The sequence below is a fragment of the Glycine soja genome, chromosome 5 (genome assembly GCF_004193775.1).
Source record: "Glycine soja cultivar W05 chromosome 5, ASM419377v2, whole genome shotgun sequence".
NCBI classification, from domain to species: Eukaryota; Viridiplantae; Streptophyta; class Magnoliopsida; order Fabales; family Fabaceae; genus Glycine; species Glycine soja.
In genome coordinates this window covers 103,892-121,817 of record NC_041006.1, presented here as the reverse complement: position 1 = coordinate 121,817, position 17,926 = coordinate 103,892, and the positions used below count along the sequence as shown (strand labels likewise).

Here is a 17,926-nt window from a genome sequence, read left to right as displayed (position 1 = left end):
TTAAATAAAATTGATTTGTATGTTTAATATATTAAGTAAATGTGTTTTTTCATACTTATGAAGAAAATGGTGTAAGAAAAGATGAGATTATTGTTATTTTAGTGTGTGTGATTATTATTGGTTAGACAAAAAATGAGACAGGATCTTTAGGAAATGATCCGATTCGGGTCCATGCTTAAAAATGCAGAGGGACTCCTTTCTTTGAAATAATTAAACTTTTAAAATAAAAAGTGGTAATATTATATAATCTAATGAATAAAAAAGAAAAGAATAGAAAATTGAAAGAAGGTGTTGAATTTGCATAATGAGGAAAGCGATGGACGGCGTATTGAAAAAGTAAGACGGGGAGGGGAGGGGGAGTTGCCGAAGCGGACTTTTGAAAATTAGAGAGAGAGAGAGAGAGAGAGAGGGGATCTGTTGTTGGAAGGAGGTGAAGTGATGGGGGTGTGGGATGGAATCATGCAAGTAACTAAGTTGGCGCAGGAGAAGAAGACAGACCCTCTTCTATGGTCCATCCAGGTCAGCTCCGCCCTCAACTCCGGCGGCGTCTCCCTCCCTTCCATCGAGCTGGCCCACCGCCTGGTCTCCCACATCTGCTTCGACAATCACCTTCCCATGACCTGGAAGTTCCTCGAGAAAGCCATGTCCCTCCGCCTCCTCCCTCCCTTCCTTGCCCTCTCCCTCCTCTCCTCCCGCGTCCTCCCTCTTCGCCGCCTCCACCCCTCCGCCTACACTCTCTACATGGACCTCCTCAGCCGCCACGCCTTCTCCCTCCTCATCCACTTCCCCAATTACCCCTCCGTCATGTCCTCCATCCATCATCTTCTTCACTTCTCCCAACTCTATTCCTCCCTCGACCCTCATCCCGGCGTCGTTCTCGTTCTCTTTCTCTTCACTCTCGTCTCTCAGCTTCTCGAAGCCTCCTTGTCCGACGAAGGATTGCTCCAGCACTCCCCCCGCTTCCTCCCCGTCGATCCCGCCGATATCGTCATCGACAACAACGATGCCTTGCGCCGGAAAAACACTGCTATGGCCATTCAGATTATTTCTCGCTTTCTTCACCACAAACTCACTTCCCGGATCCTTGCATTGGTTCAGCGAAACATGTATTCAAACCCACACCTTTCATCTTTTTCGCTTTGCTATAACTTTGAAACATATAACTGAATTTCCCTTGTCTGGTTACTCATGATTCATTGGCTGCGTTTAGTATACAGGACAAGACTCATATATTGTTCCTTCCTTACGTGTTCTTCTATCTTAGGAATTTAAGTTTTTAGGTTTTCTCTCATTAGGATGTTCACATTTTTAGTTGGTGGATGGATGTTTATTTGTAGGCCAGCGCATTGGGGACCTTTTCTTCACCAGCTGCAGCGGCTTGCAGCAAACTCCACCTTGTTGAGGAGCTTGAAGCACGTCACTCCTGAGTCCCTCTTGCCTTTGGATTTCAACTCCCCTACTGGGATTAAGCTTCTGTGTTCTGAGTGGAAAACAACACCTACACTGGAACTCAATGCTGTCATGGCCGACTCTTGTGCTGTTCAGTCTCGTCACGATAGTTGGTCTTTGCTTTGGCTTCCTATTGATCTTATCCTTGAGGATGCAATGGATGGCAATCATGTTGCAGAAGCTAGTGCTGTTGAAGCACTTACTGGTATGCAGAAATTTCACTGTTGGAACTGTTACTGAACTTGACTGCATCTAACATTCATAAGACTTTTTGGTTTTTGATGCATGATTGAATTGCTTCGTTGAAGTGGTTGTTGGCTTATTGCAGGGTTGGTTAAGGCTTTGCAAGCTGTTAATGGTACTGCATGGCACAGTGCCTTTTTAGGTTTATGGATTGCAGCACTACGGCTAGTTCAAAGGGTAATATATTGCAGCATATCTATTCTATTTTTATTATGTTTTTAGGTTTACATTTAACTGATTTACTGGTTCTCCACTAAATCCAACCAGTGACTCTAATTTGGATTCTGTTAACTTGTTTTAAGTACATTTTCTCCCCCTTTTTTTAGGAGAGGGATCCAGGAGAGGGGCCTGTACCTCGCCTTGATACCTGCTTGTCTATGTTATTGAGCATTACAACCCTTGTAGTTGCTAACCTTATTGAAGAAGAGGAAGGCGAACTTATTGAAGAAGCTGAACATAGCCCTGCAAATCAAAGGATGGACAAACAGGCTTTGGGAGAACGTCATGGGGAATTGGTTACCAGCTTACAGCTATTGGGTGATTATGAGAATTTACTCACTCCTCCTCAATCTGTTATTTGGGGAGCCAATCAGGCTGCTGCCAAGGCTACCTTGTTTGTATCAGGACATAGTGGATACTTGGAACATACGAATGTGAATGACTTGCCCACAAACTGTTGTAAGTAATTGCTTCTATAATATGAATCTCTAATGGTGTTTGGTTGTAGAAAGAACTCTAAGTTGGAGAGGTCCTAAAGTAAAAATAAATGGACAGTTTTAAGAACAATTAAAAACACTTGTGTCCAATTGTATCTTCTTCATACAGTTATAACTAAAATATACAGCAATTTCATGATAAAAAAATTGACAATATGGTCCACAATATGAGCCTGCTTTCATTTATCCTCATAATTGTTCCTTAATGAATTTCAGGGGCATCCAACTTGACCCTAAGATTGGTCATATGGGATTTAATCATATTTTTGTTGTCAATGATCTATTTTTCTGTTTTCTTCTGTTTATTTTGCTCACAGATGTGGTGGTCTCATAAGGGTATTTTCATGTTTATCTCGGGCTCCTGATTAAACCTCTTTGGTTTGTGAGTGACAGTTCATCATCTTGTGTTTTCTTGCAGCTGGTAACTTAAGGCATCTAATTGTTGAGGCTTGTATTGCAAGACATCTTCTTGATACCTCAGCTTATTTCTGGCCTGGTTATGTGAGCGCACCTTTCAATCAGCTGCCTCATAGTATTCCTAACCATTTACCTAGCTGGTCATCATTGATGAAGGGATCACCACTAACTCCTCCATTGGTTAATGTCTTAGTTGCAACTCCTGCTTCTAGGTATGCTGCTATGTCATGTATCATTTTCTGCTCTCATACATTACATGTGTTCTGTGAGAGTTGCTATTTCCACATGGCAAATCAGCGATGGCAAAACTAAACAATTATTATCTTGTCTAGTTTTTCCATTTCACTTTTTCGTTTCTGAGTCAGTTTCACTGTAATAATCTAATTCCTACTACAGTATTTATCCTGCTTCAATTTATATTACTCAACATCATTTAGTGCTGTACTTTTGGGGAAATCTTTGTTGTTTCTTGTCTAATGTCCATAGTTGTGGTTGTCCTTTTTTTGCAGTTCTGTCTACCTCCCTCACTCCCCCTGAAGGAAAAACAATAATTTTATAGTTATAGTTGTTAGAAAATTGCATTATCATGAAATTTAATAATTTATTCATCCTGAACTGAAGTGGGGTTGAGATGGTTGTTTATTTGGGTATAGGTCCTAATTTCAAGTTGTGGTAACAATTAACAACACGTTATCTGTTATCTCGCTATTGTGTTTTTGGGGTCGGCTGCTACACGCTGCTATCCAGGATTTAAAATATTGGATTGTATGGTTTCCTTTTCTTTTTTTGTTTTTGAAATAGTTGAGTCTTCTCTTTAATAAATATATATATTTTTTTATAAAAATAGTTGAATCTTTAAAATATATTATGTTATTAGAAAAATGATAATAAGTGAATGTGATATGCAAAATACAGTTTATGGGTTAATTACTCCCATCCCATGTATCTTGGATAAAGAGGCTTATTTTCATTTAAAGAAAATAGAAAATTACTTGTTTCCAAGTCAAAGTAGAAATATTCGTAGATATTAAATAGAGACACACCGTCAAAGAAATGACTGTGTTTGAAAGTGGTTGCTGTCTAATTGGCTGTAGTATTGCTTAATACCTGGGCTTCAGTTACACCTTTCTGTTTCATGAAGTCAGGTATATCCGATGCTCTATTTTGTATATTTACTAGTGGTAATGCAACTGAATTTAAGCTCATGGATGTAATGGAAGCTTAGCAGAGATTGAGAAAGTATTTGAATTTGCAATCAAAGGCTCGGATGAAGAAAAGATATCTGCTGCTACCATTCTTTGTGGGGCATCTTTAGTACGTGGTTGGAATGTGCAGGTGATCCCAACACCATTTTAATTTGATTTTCTCCATAATTAGAAAATCATACTAGACTACACTTCTTCTTTGTTTTTTTTTAAATAATTTATTTTGTTTGCTTCCCCTTCTTTTTCCTTTTTTTTTTTTCTTTCATGATTATAATGATTATCATTGTTTGCAGGAACACATAGTATTTTTCATCATAAAGATGCTTTCACCTCCAGTTCCTCCTAAATATTCTGGGACAGAAAGCTATTTGATTAGCCATGCTCCTTTTTTGAATGTCTTTCTGGTGGGAATTTCATCTGTTGACAGTGTTCAGATATTCTCCCTACATGGCGTGGTATGTATAGCAAGTGGTTTACAATCTTTTTTACTCAAAAGAAAAGGGAAAACTAATATGAAGAAGAAAATGTTTTGGAGAACATCCCTCCCCAATACACACAGACAAGAAAAATTATGTCTTATTCAATTTTAAGGTACTATCAATCAAAACCAATTTTAATATTTTCTTTTCAGAGAAGGGAATGGTTGATAACTAAACCTCACAAAACTGGGTTGTAAGATGAGGACTGGCGAATCATTTTAAGATATGGGATTTCAACACCCCCTCTCATGCAGGATTAGACATCTAGAGCATGGACAAATGTGGGTGGCCCAATGACAACATCCTCTCACACCTCGGAATAGACATTTTGAATGGAGACAAGTATGGGTGGCCCAATGACAGGTCTAGGATAGGTTCTGATATCATCATATAACATGGGATTATGGCAATCTAAGTCAAACCCCACAAAACTAGCTTGTAAAGTGAGGATTGTCCAAGTTTTATAAAAACCACATTGACCATATCTCTAGTTGATGCACACCCCTTCATAAACACTAAGACTGGACATCTAAAGCTTGGGAAAATGTTGGTGGCCCTATAACAACATCCCAACACTTAGGAATAGACAACTAGAGTGTAGATAAATATGGGTGACCCAATAACAAATCTAGAATATGCTCCGATATTGTTTTAGAATTTAAGATTAGGGCCTAACTCAAGCCCATAAAACCGTCTTGTATGGTGAAGACTGCCCAATCCTTATGAGAACTACATTGGTCATATCTCTGGTCAACGTTGGACCTCAATAATAACTATTCCTGCTTTTAGTTTGTTGGCTGATTCTATGCATTTACTTTCTTTCAGGTTCCACTACTTGCAGCTGTCTTAATGCCAATATGTGAAGCTTTTGGATCATCTGTTCCTAATGTCTCATGGACTGCTGTAACCGGTGAAAAACTCACTTGTCATGCAGTGTTCTCTAATGCATTTATTCTCCTGCTGAGATTATGGCGGTTTGATCGTCCACCTGTTGAACATGTGATGGGGGGTGCAGCAACCCCAGCATTAGGATCACAATTAGGTCCTGAGTACCTTTTATTGGTTCGGAATTGTATGTTAGCATCCTATGGGAAATCTCCGAGAGATCGAGTAAGAAGTAGAAGATTTTCAAAAATGATAAGTTTTTCTCTCGAGCCCTTATTTATGGATTCCTTTCCAAAATTGAACATTTGGTATCGGCAACATCAAGAATGTATTGCTTCCACCTGCAATACTCTTGCACCTGGAGGGCCAGTTTCTCAGATCGTTGAAGCACTACTTAGCATGATGTGCAAGAAAATAAATAGAAGTGCTCAGTCATTGACGCCTACAACTTCAGGAAGCAGCAATTCATCTCTTTCTTCATTGGATGATGCTTTGATGAAACTCAAAGTGCCTGCATGGGACATCCTTGAAGCAACTCCATTTGTTCTTGATGCTGCTCTCACTGCTTGTGCTCACGGAAGACTCTCTCCTCGTGAATTGGCTACAGGTTTGCCCAGTTTACTCATGGATATATTCAAGCCTTTTTTAAATTGATTTAATCATTATGTATTATTGAGAACTATTTCAGGATTATACTAAGGCTTTCATGTTTTAAAATGTGAGAATGGCAGAGCTGTGGAATAAAGATGTCCTGTGAAAAGATGAAAGAAAATTGAACATGACCTGTAATTCTTGGAATAACTTGGCAAGTGAAGTGACTATATATATAACAAAAATGATATTATTATACCAAAATCTCATGTAATTGTCTTCTCATTCACAGATTCACTTGATTATCCTTGTTCATTTGTCAGTGAGATAAATACAGTATTTGCCAGGAGTTAGGAAGATAAAGATAGTTAGGACAGTTATTGTAATTAGTTAGTTAGAGGTGATTTGCAAGGTTAATGAGGAGAGGAGGATGTAAGAGAAGAGGAATTCTATCTTGCATGTCTAACTAAAATTGGGGAGGATGTAAGAAAATAGGTATTCTATCTTGATAGGTAGGCATATAGAAGAGATACTCCAAAAGATAATATTGCATGTCTAACTAATGATTGTATTGTTTGGTTCCCAGAGGAAAAATAGTAAATTCCAATTCCAATACTAGACACTTAGGTGGGATCTTGTCACTCCCAGTCATTTTTATTTTTAGCTCACATCAAATTATGAATCATCATTATCATCACCTTCGTCCTCCTCAATTTTAGTTTTCAAGCTCCTTAAGCTTCCTCTCTTCTTTGTTTGGACTGGACATCGCTTTGTTGCAATAGTTTTTATGCCATGGACAAGGACAATTGGTTCAAGATCTTTGTTTTAGGACTTACATTCTCAAATAAGTAGTGTTTGACCTAGCTTTTTTTAGAGATTCTCTTTTCCTTAAAAGGAGAAGTTGATGTAAACATAATTTTAGAGTTTAAAAATAAAAGGAGCATTTTTTTAATGAAAATAAATAAATAAAAGATGGAGCTTTCACATGAGTTTCTGCTTCTCTATTTTGAAAACATACCTCCCTTGTCCATGGCCTGATTGACAACCTCCATGTTTGTCACAAAGCTCCTCTTTGGTGATCTCTTGTTCAACCACCTGCTCTCGCCCAATTTCTATTCCTTCAAAGTTGTGATCTGCTACTATTTCCTCATCAATATGCATGCCCTTGTTTCATTCTATTACCTCATGAGGCTCATTCTTAGTCTCGGCCACGATCCTATCATCCTCAAAGCTTGCTCTTAGTTAAGTGATGTTTTCCTGGGTATCAAGCTCCATATGCATTCTCAAAACCATGCCTCCTGAATCCCAATAGCTTTGTGCTCACTAATCTTAATGATGTGTACTCCAAGTATTGACATGTTTGTAGTGCATGCCAATTGTTTGACAATCACTAGTAATGTAGAAGTTTGCAATTAAGTTAAAAAACCATAAAATACCAAACAACATTAGAATTTTTTTTTAACTTCAACTTAGTAGTAGTATCTTCAAAGATAAAAGCTAGGCCAAACGCTAGGTAAGTTCATGCTCCTTTAAGTTGGCATATATTAACTTATTTGATTAAATGTATGTTAATATAAAAATTGTATGTTTGGGAATTCATTAAACTGGGTTGCCAATGTCTTAACCTTTAAACTTTTCTAAGGCTGTTTGCTTAGGAAGTTATCTGCTTGATTTTATCTTAGGTCTCAAAGATCTTGCTGATTTTCTTCCGGCAACTTTGGGTACCATTGTAAGCTACTTATCATCTGAAGTAACACGTGGCATATGGAAGCCTGCTTTTATGAATGGAACTGATTGGCCAAGCCCTGCTGCAAATTTATCTATTGTTGAGCAACAAATCAAGAAAATTCTAGCGGCCACAGGTGTTGATGTCCCTAGCCTTGCTATAGGTTTGTTAAGTTTACTTTCTTTATTTGTGGAAATATTAATTAAACAGAAATCCTTAGCTAAATCCCTCTTTGCACGTTCATTTTATCCTTTCCTGGGTGATTTTTGCAGCATTGTCATTTTCTCCCTATAGACCAACTAAGTTGTCATGTTTTGCATATTCATATAAATTTTTGGGAGTAATTTGTGGGTTTAGGGTTTAGGGTTTAGGGTGATGAGTAAATTCTCAATTAGCTACCTGCTATATGTTGACAGAGAAATATCAACTCACTGTCTTGAGTTTTTGGCAAACCGTGTTTTCATTTTCTATTTATATGGACATCACACATCAGGTTTATTAAATCAATCGGTTGACACTACATTTTTAACTGCTGTAAACAGATGGGAATGCTCCAGCTACACTTCCTTTGCCATTGGCGGCTTTTCTGAGTCTCACAATAACATATAAACTGGATAAATCTTGTGAGCGCTTCGTTGTTTTGGCTGGCCCATCTTTGATTGCCCTTTCTTCTGGTTGCCCCTGGCCATGCATGCCCATTGTAGGTGCTTTGTGGGCTCAGAAGGTGAAGCGCTGGAGTGACTTTTTTGTATTCTCTGCTTCTGCAACTGTATTCCACCATAGCAGGGATGCCGTAGTTCAGCTCTTAAGAAGTTGCTTCGCCTCCACCCTTGGGCTTGGTTCCGCCTGCATTTATAACAATGGTGGTGTTGGCACCCTCCTTGGTCATGGCTTTGGTTCTCACTACTCCGGAGGGTTCACTCCGGTTGCTCCTGGGTTTCTCTACTTAAGAGTTTACAGGTCTATTAGAGATGTGATGTTCTTGACAGATGAAATTGTATCTCTTTTAATGCTTTCAGTTAGAGATATAGCAAATGGTGGGTTGCCCAAGGGTGAAGTGGAGAAGCTAAAGAAGACTAAGTATGGAATGAGATATGGACAGGTTTCTCTTTCTGGATCGATGACACGTGTTAAGCATGCCGCTCTTCTTGGGGCTTCGTTTCTTTGGATATCTGGTGGTTCAGGTTTGGTTCAATCTTTGATTACAGAAACTCTGCCTTCATGGTTTTTATCAGCCCAAGGGTTAGAGCAGGAAGGGGGAGAATCTGGAGTTGTGGTTGCTATGCTGAGAGGTTATGCACTTGCATGTTTTGCGGTACTTGGTGGGACATTTGCCTGGGGTATCGACTCTTCGTCACCAGCATCAAAACGACGGCCAAAGGTCCTTGAGATTCATTTAGAATTTCTTGCAAATGCACTAGATGGAAAAATATCTCTTCGCTGTGATTGTGCTACTTGGCGTGCGTATGTGTCTGGGGTTATGAGCTTGATGGTGAGTTGCACACCACTGTGGATCCAGGAACTTGATGTGGGTATATTGAAGAGAATGAGCAACGGATTAAGACAGTTGAACGAAGAAGACTTGGCTCTGCACCTATTAGAAATTAGAGGGACAAGCGTCATGGGTGAGGTAGCTGAAATGATCTGCCAAACTAGATTATAACCGGGCAGAACTTGGGAGCATGGTGCATATGTGATGATACCAAGACCTTATGGAAAATGACACTTGTTTTGCTAGCTACCTTCTACCATTTCTGTACATAGCAATGTAAATTTCATAATTTTGTATTACCCCCATTGAATTTAGATCAGTTACGTTTAGGTAATAGTATAAACCTTTGATCATAATAAGTATTATAGCAGATATTGTCTTCATGTGTACTTGTAGCGTTAACAGATTTCCTAAACTGTGAGCAGTTGGTTATACATTTAGCAATAGTACTAGTATGTTTTCGGGTATTTTTAAATCTGGATTTTTTACACAAGAAATATCACCATGATTAAACGATGGTATGAAATATATTGTTAGAAAGAAAATAATAAAATAAAGTGTCATTATTATCAAGACAGACGATTTTGTTTTATCACATAAAACTAAATTGAAAAATACTTCTGAAATTAAAGAGTAAATTGCGAAAATAGTTTGAATTACCTATGGTTTAACATGGTATTAAAATTCTATATAAGCTAAACCATAGTATTAAAATTCTATATAAGCTTAAGCAAGGACTGCTTTCAAGATTAATATAAGTTAACAAAAATAAAGGTAATTGAATTGGTAGGGGAAAAAAATAATGATCCAATATGATATCAATGAGTTAATAAAAGTTTCGAAACACATACAGACAACAATAATGAATAACCGCGTAGACCAAAGGAAGATAATTTGCTTTGATTGATATAATTCATTGAAAGCCGCGTATATGAGATGCCCAAGGAAAATATAGAATTTATAATGGGATAAGAAAAAAGAAATAAAGAGAATTAAGAGATGTTAATGAAATGTTTAAAATAAATAGGTGTTCGTGTATCATTCTTCTTTGTTAATATGAGATCATGCAAAAACCCATATAACCCATATAAGCAAATCATTAGATGCTGGACAGGCGGTGCAAGTTTTACAGCTTCATTATTATTTTCTGACACGATATTCCTTCCTTCAATCTAGTAAACGACAACCAAGTTTTTTCAATTAAATCTTGCGATATATGTGAAACGATATACATCTAGCTAAAGTTAATATTAGACACCAGACCAAAGCCAAATGGACATTAATTATAAAATTTCGCTCTTAATATATCCTATTAATCGAAAACCTACTATTGGATTGATGTTTTATGAAATGAAATTTAACAATTGAATATAAGAATAGCCTATTAGTACATGCCTAGAATTAGTTTTAGTAATACATACAATTCCAATCCTAAATTAAATGGTGTCGTGTACGTACGTAACTGGTAACTGAACATGGAAGGCAATGAATCACAAACTGAGATAGATGGATCATGATGATCTTGAGCTCACAGGTTCTTCTGCTATGGTCTCAAGCAAAGGCTTCTTTGACCTGCTCATAGACAACCTGTGCATGAACTCGGGGCTAGAAAACTCTTGAATGTCGTCACAATCCAACTTCAACTCAGGTTCTTTCTCTGCAGGAATCACTTTTTTTGCAGATACCCTTTTGGCAGTGAGTAACAAGGCACCCATGTCAGATGCTTTGACCAAAGAGTTAAGCCTCTTCATGGGAAGCATCACATACACGTTACCACACTCAAGCTCTTCATCTGCGTTCAGTGCACTAAACCTTCGTCCAATTTGTAGAGACCGAGTGTCCACCACAAAGAAGCTCGGCATCTCAAGCATCAGTTCTGCTGCTTTAACTCCTTCTTCCAACTGCTCAATCTCCCCACTTGGGAATATCACCTTTATGCCTCTCCAGTGCTTGCTGCTTCCTGCTGTTGATAGAGTGCAAGAAATGTAGTTCCCCATCTTAACTCAACGTGTCTTAGTAATATATGTGTTTTTGAGACCTTCAACTTTCAATGCATGAGATGAAGTAGTGATGTACTTATATATATATACAAGAGGGTGTCAATGTCATGTGAACAAGTCCAATAAGAAATTTCAGATTCAACGGTGGCAGTTAATTAAATACACATAGGGTTGACAGAGCCCGCGTTAGGATTAATGAAAAAGTACCAACGGGAAGCTTCTTTGCCATCTTCGTGATAAGCTATTTGCTTAATTATTCTTTTACATTTAGACAAGCAAGCTTATGAATTATGATCTGTTGCTATGACAATGTACGTACGCGTGGAACCCAAATGCAATATTTCTTATTATTATGCATGCTCTTGACCACAAATCTCATTACCAGTAGCACAAAATAAGGAATTAAGGAAGAGACTTTGTTTATAGTATTTTTGGACGCAAAAGTTTAATTAGAATGCATGTGAAGTCACAGGATTGACATTTTCTAAAATACTATAGAAAGCATTGCGTGACAGTACTATTCTTTTCGGTGACGGTGTCGGTTAGCTAGTCATAATATTAATCCACCACATGATTGGTTTCACACATTTCCAACTTTCCAATACATTCTTTTCTCCCACTATTACATATACATATAATTAAAAAGAAGCAATCATATCAAGATTGCAATGAATAATAGGAGGAATATGCTTCCTTGCTTGCTTCTACGCTATTGTTTTAATAATAATATATAGGACATGTTTTTCCATCTAATATATTACTGGTGGTTTATTGGATGACATCTCATTCCCTGTCAATGGCAGGGAGGATCTATCAACTGATATTCATGATTAGATACACATGTTCCGTACACCATTGCTGTGATATTTCTTCTTCTTCATATTAGCAAGATTCTTTTTGCATTGTGTTTCGCGCAAGTTTTGTGTACGTGATGATGGGAAATCTCACGCTGCCTTCGTAAGTATTCAATAATTTTGCTTTTAGTGAGTGAATGCGATAGAGTATCAGCCCATGCCACCACCAATTTTTTAGGTTGAGCCATAATTTCCTTGGCTCTAAATTTCATGTAACGTTAGCCATATCATTAGGAATAAAAAAACACATTACTTCTGTGCCAATGCAATCTATTTAGGATGAGTTTGATTTTGTAGAAAAAAATGAAAAAAAGAGAGAAAAAAATATTTGAATTAAAATAGAGATATAATATTAATTTCTTATCATTTTGGGATTCACATTAATTTTTAAAAAAATTTCTCATTTTTTCTCATTTTTTCTTTAACCAAACAAAGGACTAGTCTTAATCAGGGAGTGAATAGTACTAATCCAATACTTTCATCCCTATTTTGTGAAGTGCTTCATGGGAAAAATCTAAATTAAAAAAAAAATCTTGTATCTCTTAGCAATCAGATTAATAACATATATTAAAACAGCACCACTTTTTATTATGGAAAAAAAGGAAAATTTGTCTTTCAACAACACTAACAAAAGCATAGGATGCTAATGCTCTGGTTGGTTAATAGGAGTAAAATAGAATTGAGAAAAATAAAAGAGACATAATTATAGAAAAAGAGAAATCGAGTAAAAATAAATTTGAATTTATGTTGTTTGGTTTAAGGAAATAAATAAAAAATAAAATAAAAATAAGATAGTAAAGTTGTTTGGTTTAAATTAAATGAAAGGACATAATCTAATAAATGTAAGAAAAATACTTCTTAAAAAAAAAGATCACATCTGTGTCATAATTTAGTTTAATCGATTAAAATGTTAATATAATTTTCAAAAACTCGATTGTTATAGAAAGAAGGGAGGCAAATCTACAACAACGTTGGTAAGTTTGATGCCATGTGTAGTTGAAATATTTGTGGATAGGGGACTTTCTCGTGGGGTGCACTTTGGCTTCTCCTTCTACAAATTAACCACAACGTGTCCATGCTCTTTCTACAAATCACGTGAAAAAAGACAGAAATAAGAGCATAATTGATTTTCTCTGTATAACTTAAAATGACCATTTTTTACCGACAAAAGTGTGAAGATAAAATTAAGAAATTGACCCCACACAATTCAAAATGATTTCCCTTATACATCACCTGTACCAAACAACTAACAACTGTCGTCGTTTAAAAGCCTTAAAAACAATATCTCAAGTAAGCATGCTCAAAACTAAATAATTAAACATATTAACTGTGATCCGCAAACATAATAAAACATGACATGCACATTGTCTTATTACAAAGAAACTTAAATAGAGTCTCTGACTTTTCTACACTTTTTTCTCTTTCCTTTGTTATTAACACTTATTATGTTCCTTTATATTATTCTCCTAAAAAGTCATTTGTTTAGTTCCGTTTGGTTCATGTGTTTGCATTAACTTCTTTATCATTGTTATTTGGTCATTTCTTAATTTTGCTTTTCCAATGAACCACATTTTTAAACCCAAACTTTCTACTTCCTTTTCCCCAACACAATTATGTTTCTTGTAGGGACAAAATTCATATTCCTCTTAATCATGGTATAAACTATTTATGTAGACTTATCTATGGAAACGAATTCTACTTACGGTGTCAACTATTTTCATACAAGCAGTCTTACTTGATATACCAAATTTTCAAACAAGTGATGCTTTAGTAAACTAGCTCCTTATCCACACCTATCCCCGAAGGTTAAGAGAAAACTTTGTCATTCATTTGATAACCGATGAACCAACTCTTCGCTTCAATACTATGATCAAGTCTTATCGGGGTATTCATGAACCAATTTACATTGCTAAAAAAATTATTTTTTATTACGTATATTCTAACATGATTATCCAGAATCGTTTTAAAATGTCATACGTTGATAATTTTGTAAATAAGATATTGTTCAACAAAGACGACTTTACGAAAATTGTCTTAAAATAAACTATTCTATGCTAGTTTTATAAAAATCGTCTTAAAATGATTATCATTCCTAGACAATTTTCGTAAAACCATCTTAGAAATTAGTGTTTTTATTTTTAAACTCTTTGTCTCCCCTCTCGTGTTTCTCACTGTCTTCCTCTCTTTGTTTCTTACTCTTCCTCTCACTCTCTAACTCTTTCCTTCTCACTCTCCACTGCCAACGCCACTACCACCGCCATCGTCACCGCCTCATGTTCAACCTTAACCTCAACCTCAGTAAGAACAACAACCATAATAGCAGACACAGCAAGGGATGGTTCCATCACAGGCGTCGTCATCGTTTCAGATACTATCTTTGCTTGTGTCGTTGGGGTGTTTGAATTTGTTGCTGGCATCCTACCCTATGCTGTCGTCGGGGCTTCTATTTTCCCCAACCTCCTGTCAGTTAGGGTTTCCACAGCTTTTGCTTTCGCCCACTGTGCCGCTTCCGCTTTCACTTCCACTTTTGCAACAACACAAAAGGTTTTGTAAATTCTTTTTGAAAAATTAGTCTTGCTCATAATTGGTGGCTTGCTACCAGGTTGGGTGGATATATGGTTCTTAGACAGAGGATATCTTGATTGGATTCTCTTCCTAAAGTAATCAGATCGAGCATTTCACATTATCTTTTTTATTCTCTGATTGACAAGGTCTACTTGTTTCATGGGGTTTCAAATGACTTAAGAGATTTTTTTATTAATCTATTTTGAAATTTTTAAAATTTGAATATTTGTCAAAAAGAAGTGCAATGTGTTCTAGAAATCTAAATCAAAATGCATTTATTTTTTTTTATCATCCTTTTGATATATTTTCCCCCATTTTGCTCAGCACTTGCTCTCATCTTCAATGGACAAAACTGTGCGGCTGTGGCATCTATCCAACAAGTCTTGTTTGAAAACATTTTCACACAATGACTATGGTGAGTAAATTCAATGATTACATGTTGCAGTGCTCTTGTCTTTGCTCTCCCATAATCTAAGTAGAAGTCATATGGGATACTTATGATAAAATGACGGAACACTCTTACACTTTTATTTATTTTTACTCTTTATCCATATTTCTTCTGCTTCTTCCCTACCAAAAATTGAATTAGATTCCGAGTTCATCCTATCCCTATTCAATATACTTCAATATACATCCCGTCTTTGAGGATTGGACAACCACATAGTGGCACACATGCATTTTATTTAAATATCATCTTTATCCCAGATAGGACTAATTGTACAAGAGTTGTTTAATGTTCACTAGGGTGGGTTAGATTTATTAGCAATGAAAACAGTCTCATTCCCTTCCTCTCCTGTTTTTGTTATTTGCTAATTAAGCCTTTTGCCTCAATCTTCTCTCTCTGGCATAGTAACTTGCATCCAGTTTAATGCTATTGATGATAGATACTTCATTAGTGGATCTTTGGGTGCTAAGGTTTGCATATAAAGCATTCATGATCGACAAAGTTGTTGATTGGACCAATCTACATGAGATGGCCATTACTGCTTGTTATACAAAGACGACTCATAACCGTCTTTGAATGTGCCATAAAATTAACGTAGAAACATCTTTTTGTAATAAACTGTAAAATAAATAAATTAAAAGCCAAAATTAACAGGACAAAACAAAAATATTGTGAAGTTTTTTTTATTCAATTAAATAATATTTCAAACCCAAATTTAAAAATTGATCCAATTCACAAATTAAATTGAATTAAATCAGAAACTTTGAAATTGTTTCCTTGCTTGGAAAATAACAGATCTTTCTAATTCATTGAAAGCGAAAGTACAAGAAAAGGATATCTCCTCAGAACTTTAGAATGTTTAACTTCAAGGTGCAGCATATTAATATGTAAACCTTACTTAGAGAATCAGATTGACACGTGAATTAAATCGCTTTAAAAGAATAATGAGGTTAAAATTGTAAACATGTACCATCAAGCAAACACAAACAACTGAAACACGGTTATGTCTATTGTTCGACAATCATTTCGATAATTCCCATGTATCAATTTATTTGTCAGCATTGTAAAATTAAAATTGAGAAACTTTGTTAACTCACAGGATATAAAACAAAACCTTAGTAATTATAAAGTGACGCCTACGTGGTTCAACTATCAGGCGAGTGAGGCAGAACAAACTAATACAGTCGAACAGCAACAATTTATGTTTTCGACTCCAGAGCAAAATTTTCAACTGAACCGAACCTGTACCTCATCTTCCCCGGGAGAATAACGGAACATACATGTTTAAATATCAGCTAGAGAGCAAACGCCTTAAAAACAAAAGCTGAGCTCTCAGGGTTTCCTCCCTGAATAGACAGAATCACCTTAAACTTACGCAACCTGAGCAACAGTCTCAGATCTATCTGTTTCTTGCCTGAAAATTGTAGATGGTCAGTAAAATTTTTAAAACAATCAAAAGTACGACCAACCAAGTTCTCAGACATAAAAAACATAATGAGAATTTGATCCACAATTTTATTCTCATTTGTTATTGAGGACATAGGAGGGGATCAGTCACGGAATAGGATGCTGGAAAGCTGAAAAGAAATTAAACTGATCATGAAGTTTCTAAGGATGAAGACATACAATAATTTTAGGTAGGTGAGGTAAGAAATACTTCAGGTTCAGGCTACACACATTATCATATAAAATGGAGAAATTCAATACTTTCAACTGACAATGCCACATTGTTAGAGACACATCAAAGTAATCTCAATTTATGCATGCACTTTAAACCCAAATCCTGTAATTACTGCATGATAAACAAATGCAAAACATAACTTATACAGTAATACATCACTAACTAAACCGCAATATTTAATACAATCTGATTAAACCCTTAAACCACAGAGCAATTCCAACGATTTTTTTCCGGCAGTACACAACTGGACTCTAAACTAAGATAGGAAAAGAAGAGTATCCAAAAAGGTACTGGTTTTACCTTGCAATTCCTTCCCTGACTTCCATTCCGAGAAAGTCAACAACCCTCACAGATGAACCCACCTCCTTGGATAGATTATCCAGCACCGCCTACAAAAAGGAATGAAAGATATTACACAATCAATTATCAAACAAACAAATTGGCTCCATAGATGGATGCTTCACCAAAGGTACACACAATTGTACACAATAAAAACAGAAAATACACATCTAAAGAGAATGTACTTCATAATTCCACTAAATGTATTTTTAATGCTAGTCAAAGGCACAAAATCAGGAAGCTTATCATGAAATCCTACATTGTGTTCCTGAGATAAAGAAAAATGCTTACTGGCACCCCACACAACAGAACACCTTCATTTGCTGATTAGTGTCCAGAAGACATATTGCAAATGGCTACTCACGGTTCTATATTGCAAATTTAACCACAAGAAAATTCAAGATTCCCAGCAGCAAATATAGGTTTCTCATTTCCTATTTCTTATCCTTGACTCAGAAGTGAAAGAGACATCATCATTTAAATGATTTGGATTAGGGGCATGTGGGCTATTATGCCTATATGTAAGTTCAATTTTTTTTATAAAAAAAATAGGTTCTAACCATAATCCATGAATGAAAATAGGATCTCAATTATGTGATAGGAACAGGTGGCTTATGGCATTTCCAAGAAAGACAACCAAATTCTTACTCTCAAGTGAACCCTCTCTTTCACCTTTTTCAGCCGTGAAGACATTATAATTGACACCTTACACCAAATTCTCAAGTTACAACCTCCTACCATTTGATGCAGGAGCTGTTTACATATTACTGAATCTCTCACATATCAACCATGGTACTGAATAGTGAATACATTTGATGGCAGCGTAACATACAAAAGAA

At 36.2% G+C, this 17,926-nt stretch overlaps 2 protein-coding genes and 1 long non-coding RNA gene across 3 annotated transcripts; 2 read left to right on the top strand and 1 right to left on the bottom strand.

The window, feature by feature from the left end:
* The first annotated feature begins 308 nt into the window (after positions 1-308).
* Positions 309-9,670, top strand: LOC114411630 (mediator of RNA polymerase II transcription subunit 33B-like). The gene is made up of 10 exons (XM_028375257.1): positions 309-1,106; positions 1,338-1,654; positions 1,778-1,869; positions 2,019-2,370; positions 2,827-3,037; positions 4,046-4,160; positions 4,324-4,485; positions 5,335-6,001; positions 7,668-7,874; positions 8,254-9,670. The coding sequence occupies exons 1-10, from the start codon at positions 439-441 to the stop codon at positions 9,372-9,374; spliced, it is 3,912 nt and encodes a 1,303-aa protein (XP_028231058.1). The 5' UTR covers positions 309-438; the 3' UTR covers positions 9,375-9,670.
* A 1,044-nt stretch (positions 9,671-10,714) lies between these two features.
* On the bottom strand, positions 10,715-11,200 carry LOC114413766. The gene has a single exon (XM_028378313.1). The coding sequence runs from the start codon at positions 11,198-11,200 to the stop codon at positions 10,715-10,717; it is 486 nt and encodes a 161-aa protein (XP_028234114.1).
* A 2,960-nt stretch (positions 11,201-14,160) lies between these two features.
* On the top strand, positions 14,161-15,278 carry LOC114411629. The gene is made up of 2 exons (XR_003666510.1): positions 14,161-14,601; positions 14,947-15,278. It is a non-coding gene; the product is annotated as an uncharacterized LOC114411629 (long non-coding RNA).
* The last annotated feature ends 2,648 nt before the right edge of the window (positions 15,279-17,926 follow it).

Coding starts and splice junctions, on each gene's coding strand:
- LOC114411630 (XM_028375257.1), top strand. CDS start 439: ATGGGGGTGTGGGATGGAATCATGCAAGTAACTAAGTTGGCGCAGGAG. Junction 1,107..1,337: donor GCATTGGTTCAGCGAAACAT/GTATTCAAACCC, acceptor GTTTATTTGTAG/GCCAGCGCATTGGGGACCTT. Junction 1,870..2,018: donor CACTACGGCTAGTTCAAAGG/GTAATATATTGC, acceptor CCCTTTTTTTAG/GAGAGGGATCCAGGAGAGGG.
- LOC114413766 (XM_028378313.1), bottom strand. CDS start 11,200: ATGGGGAACTACATTTCTTGCACTCTATCAACAGCAGGAAGCAGCAAG.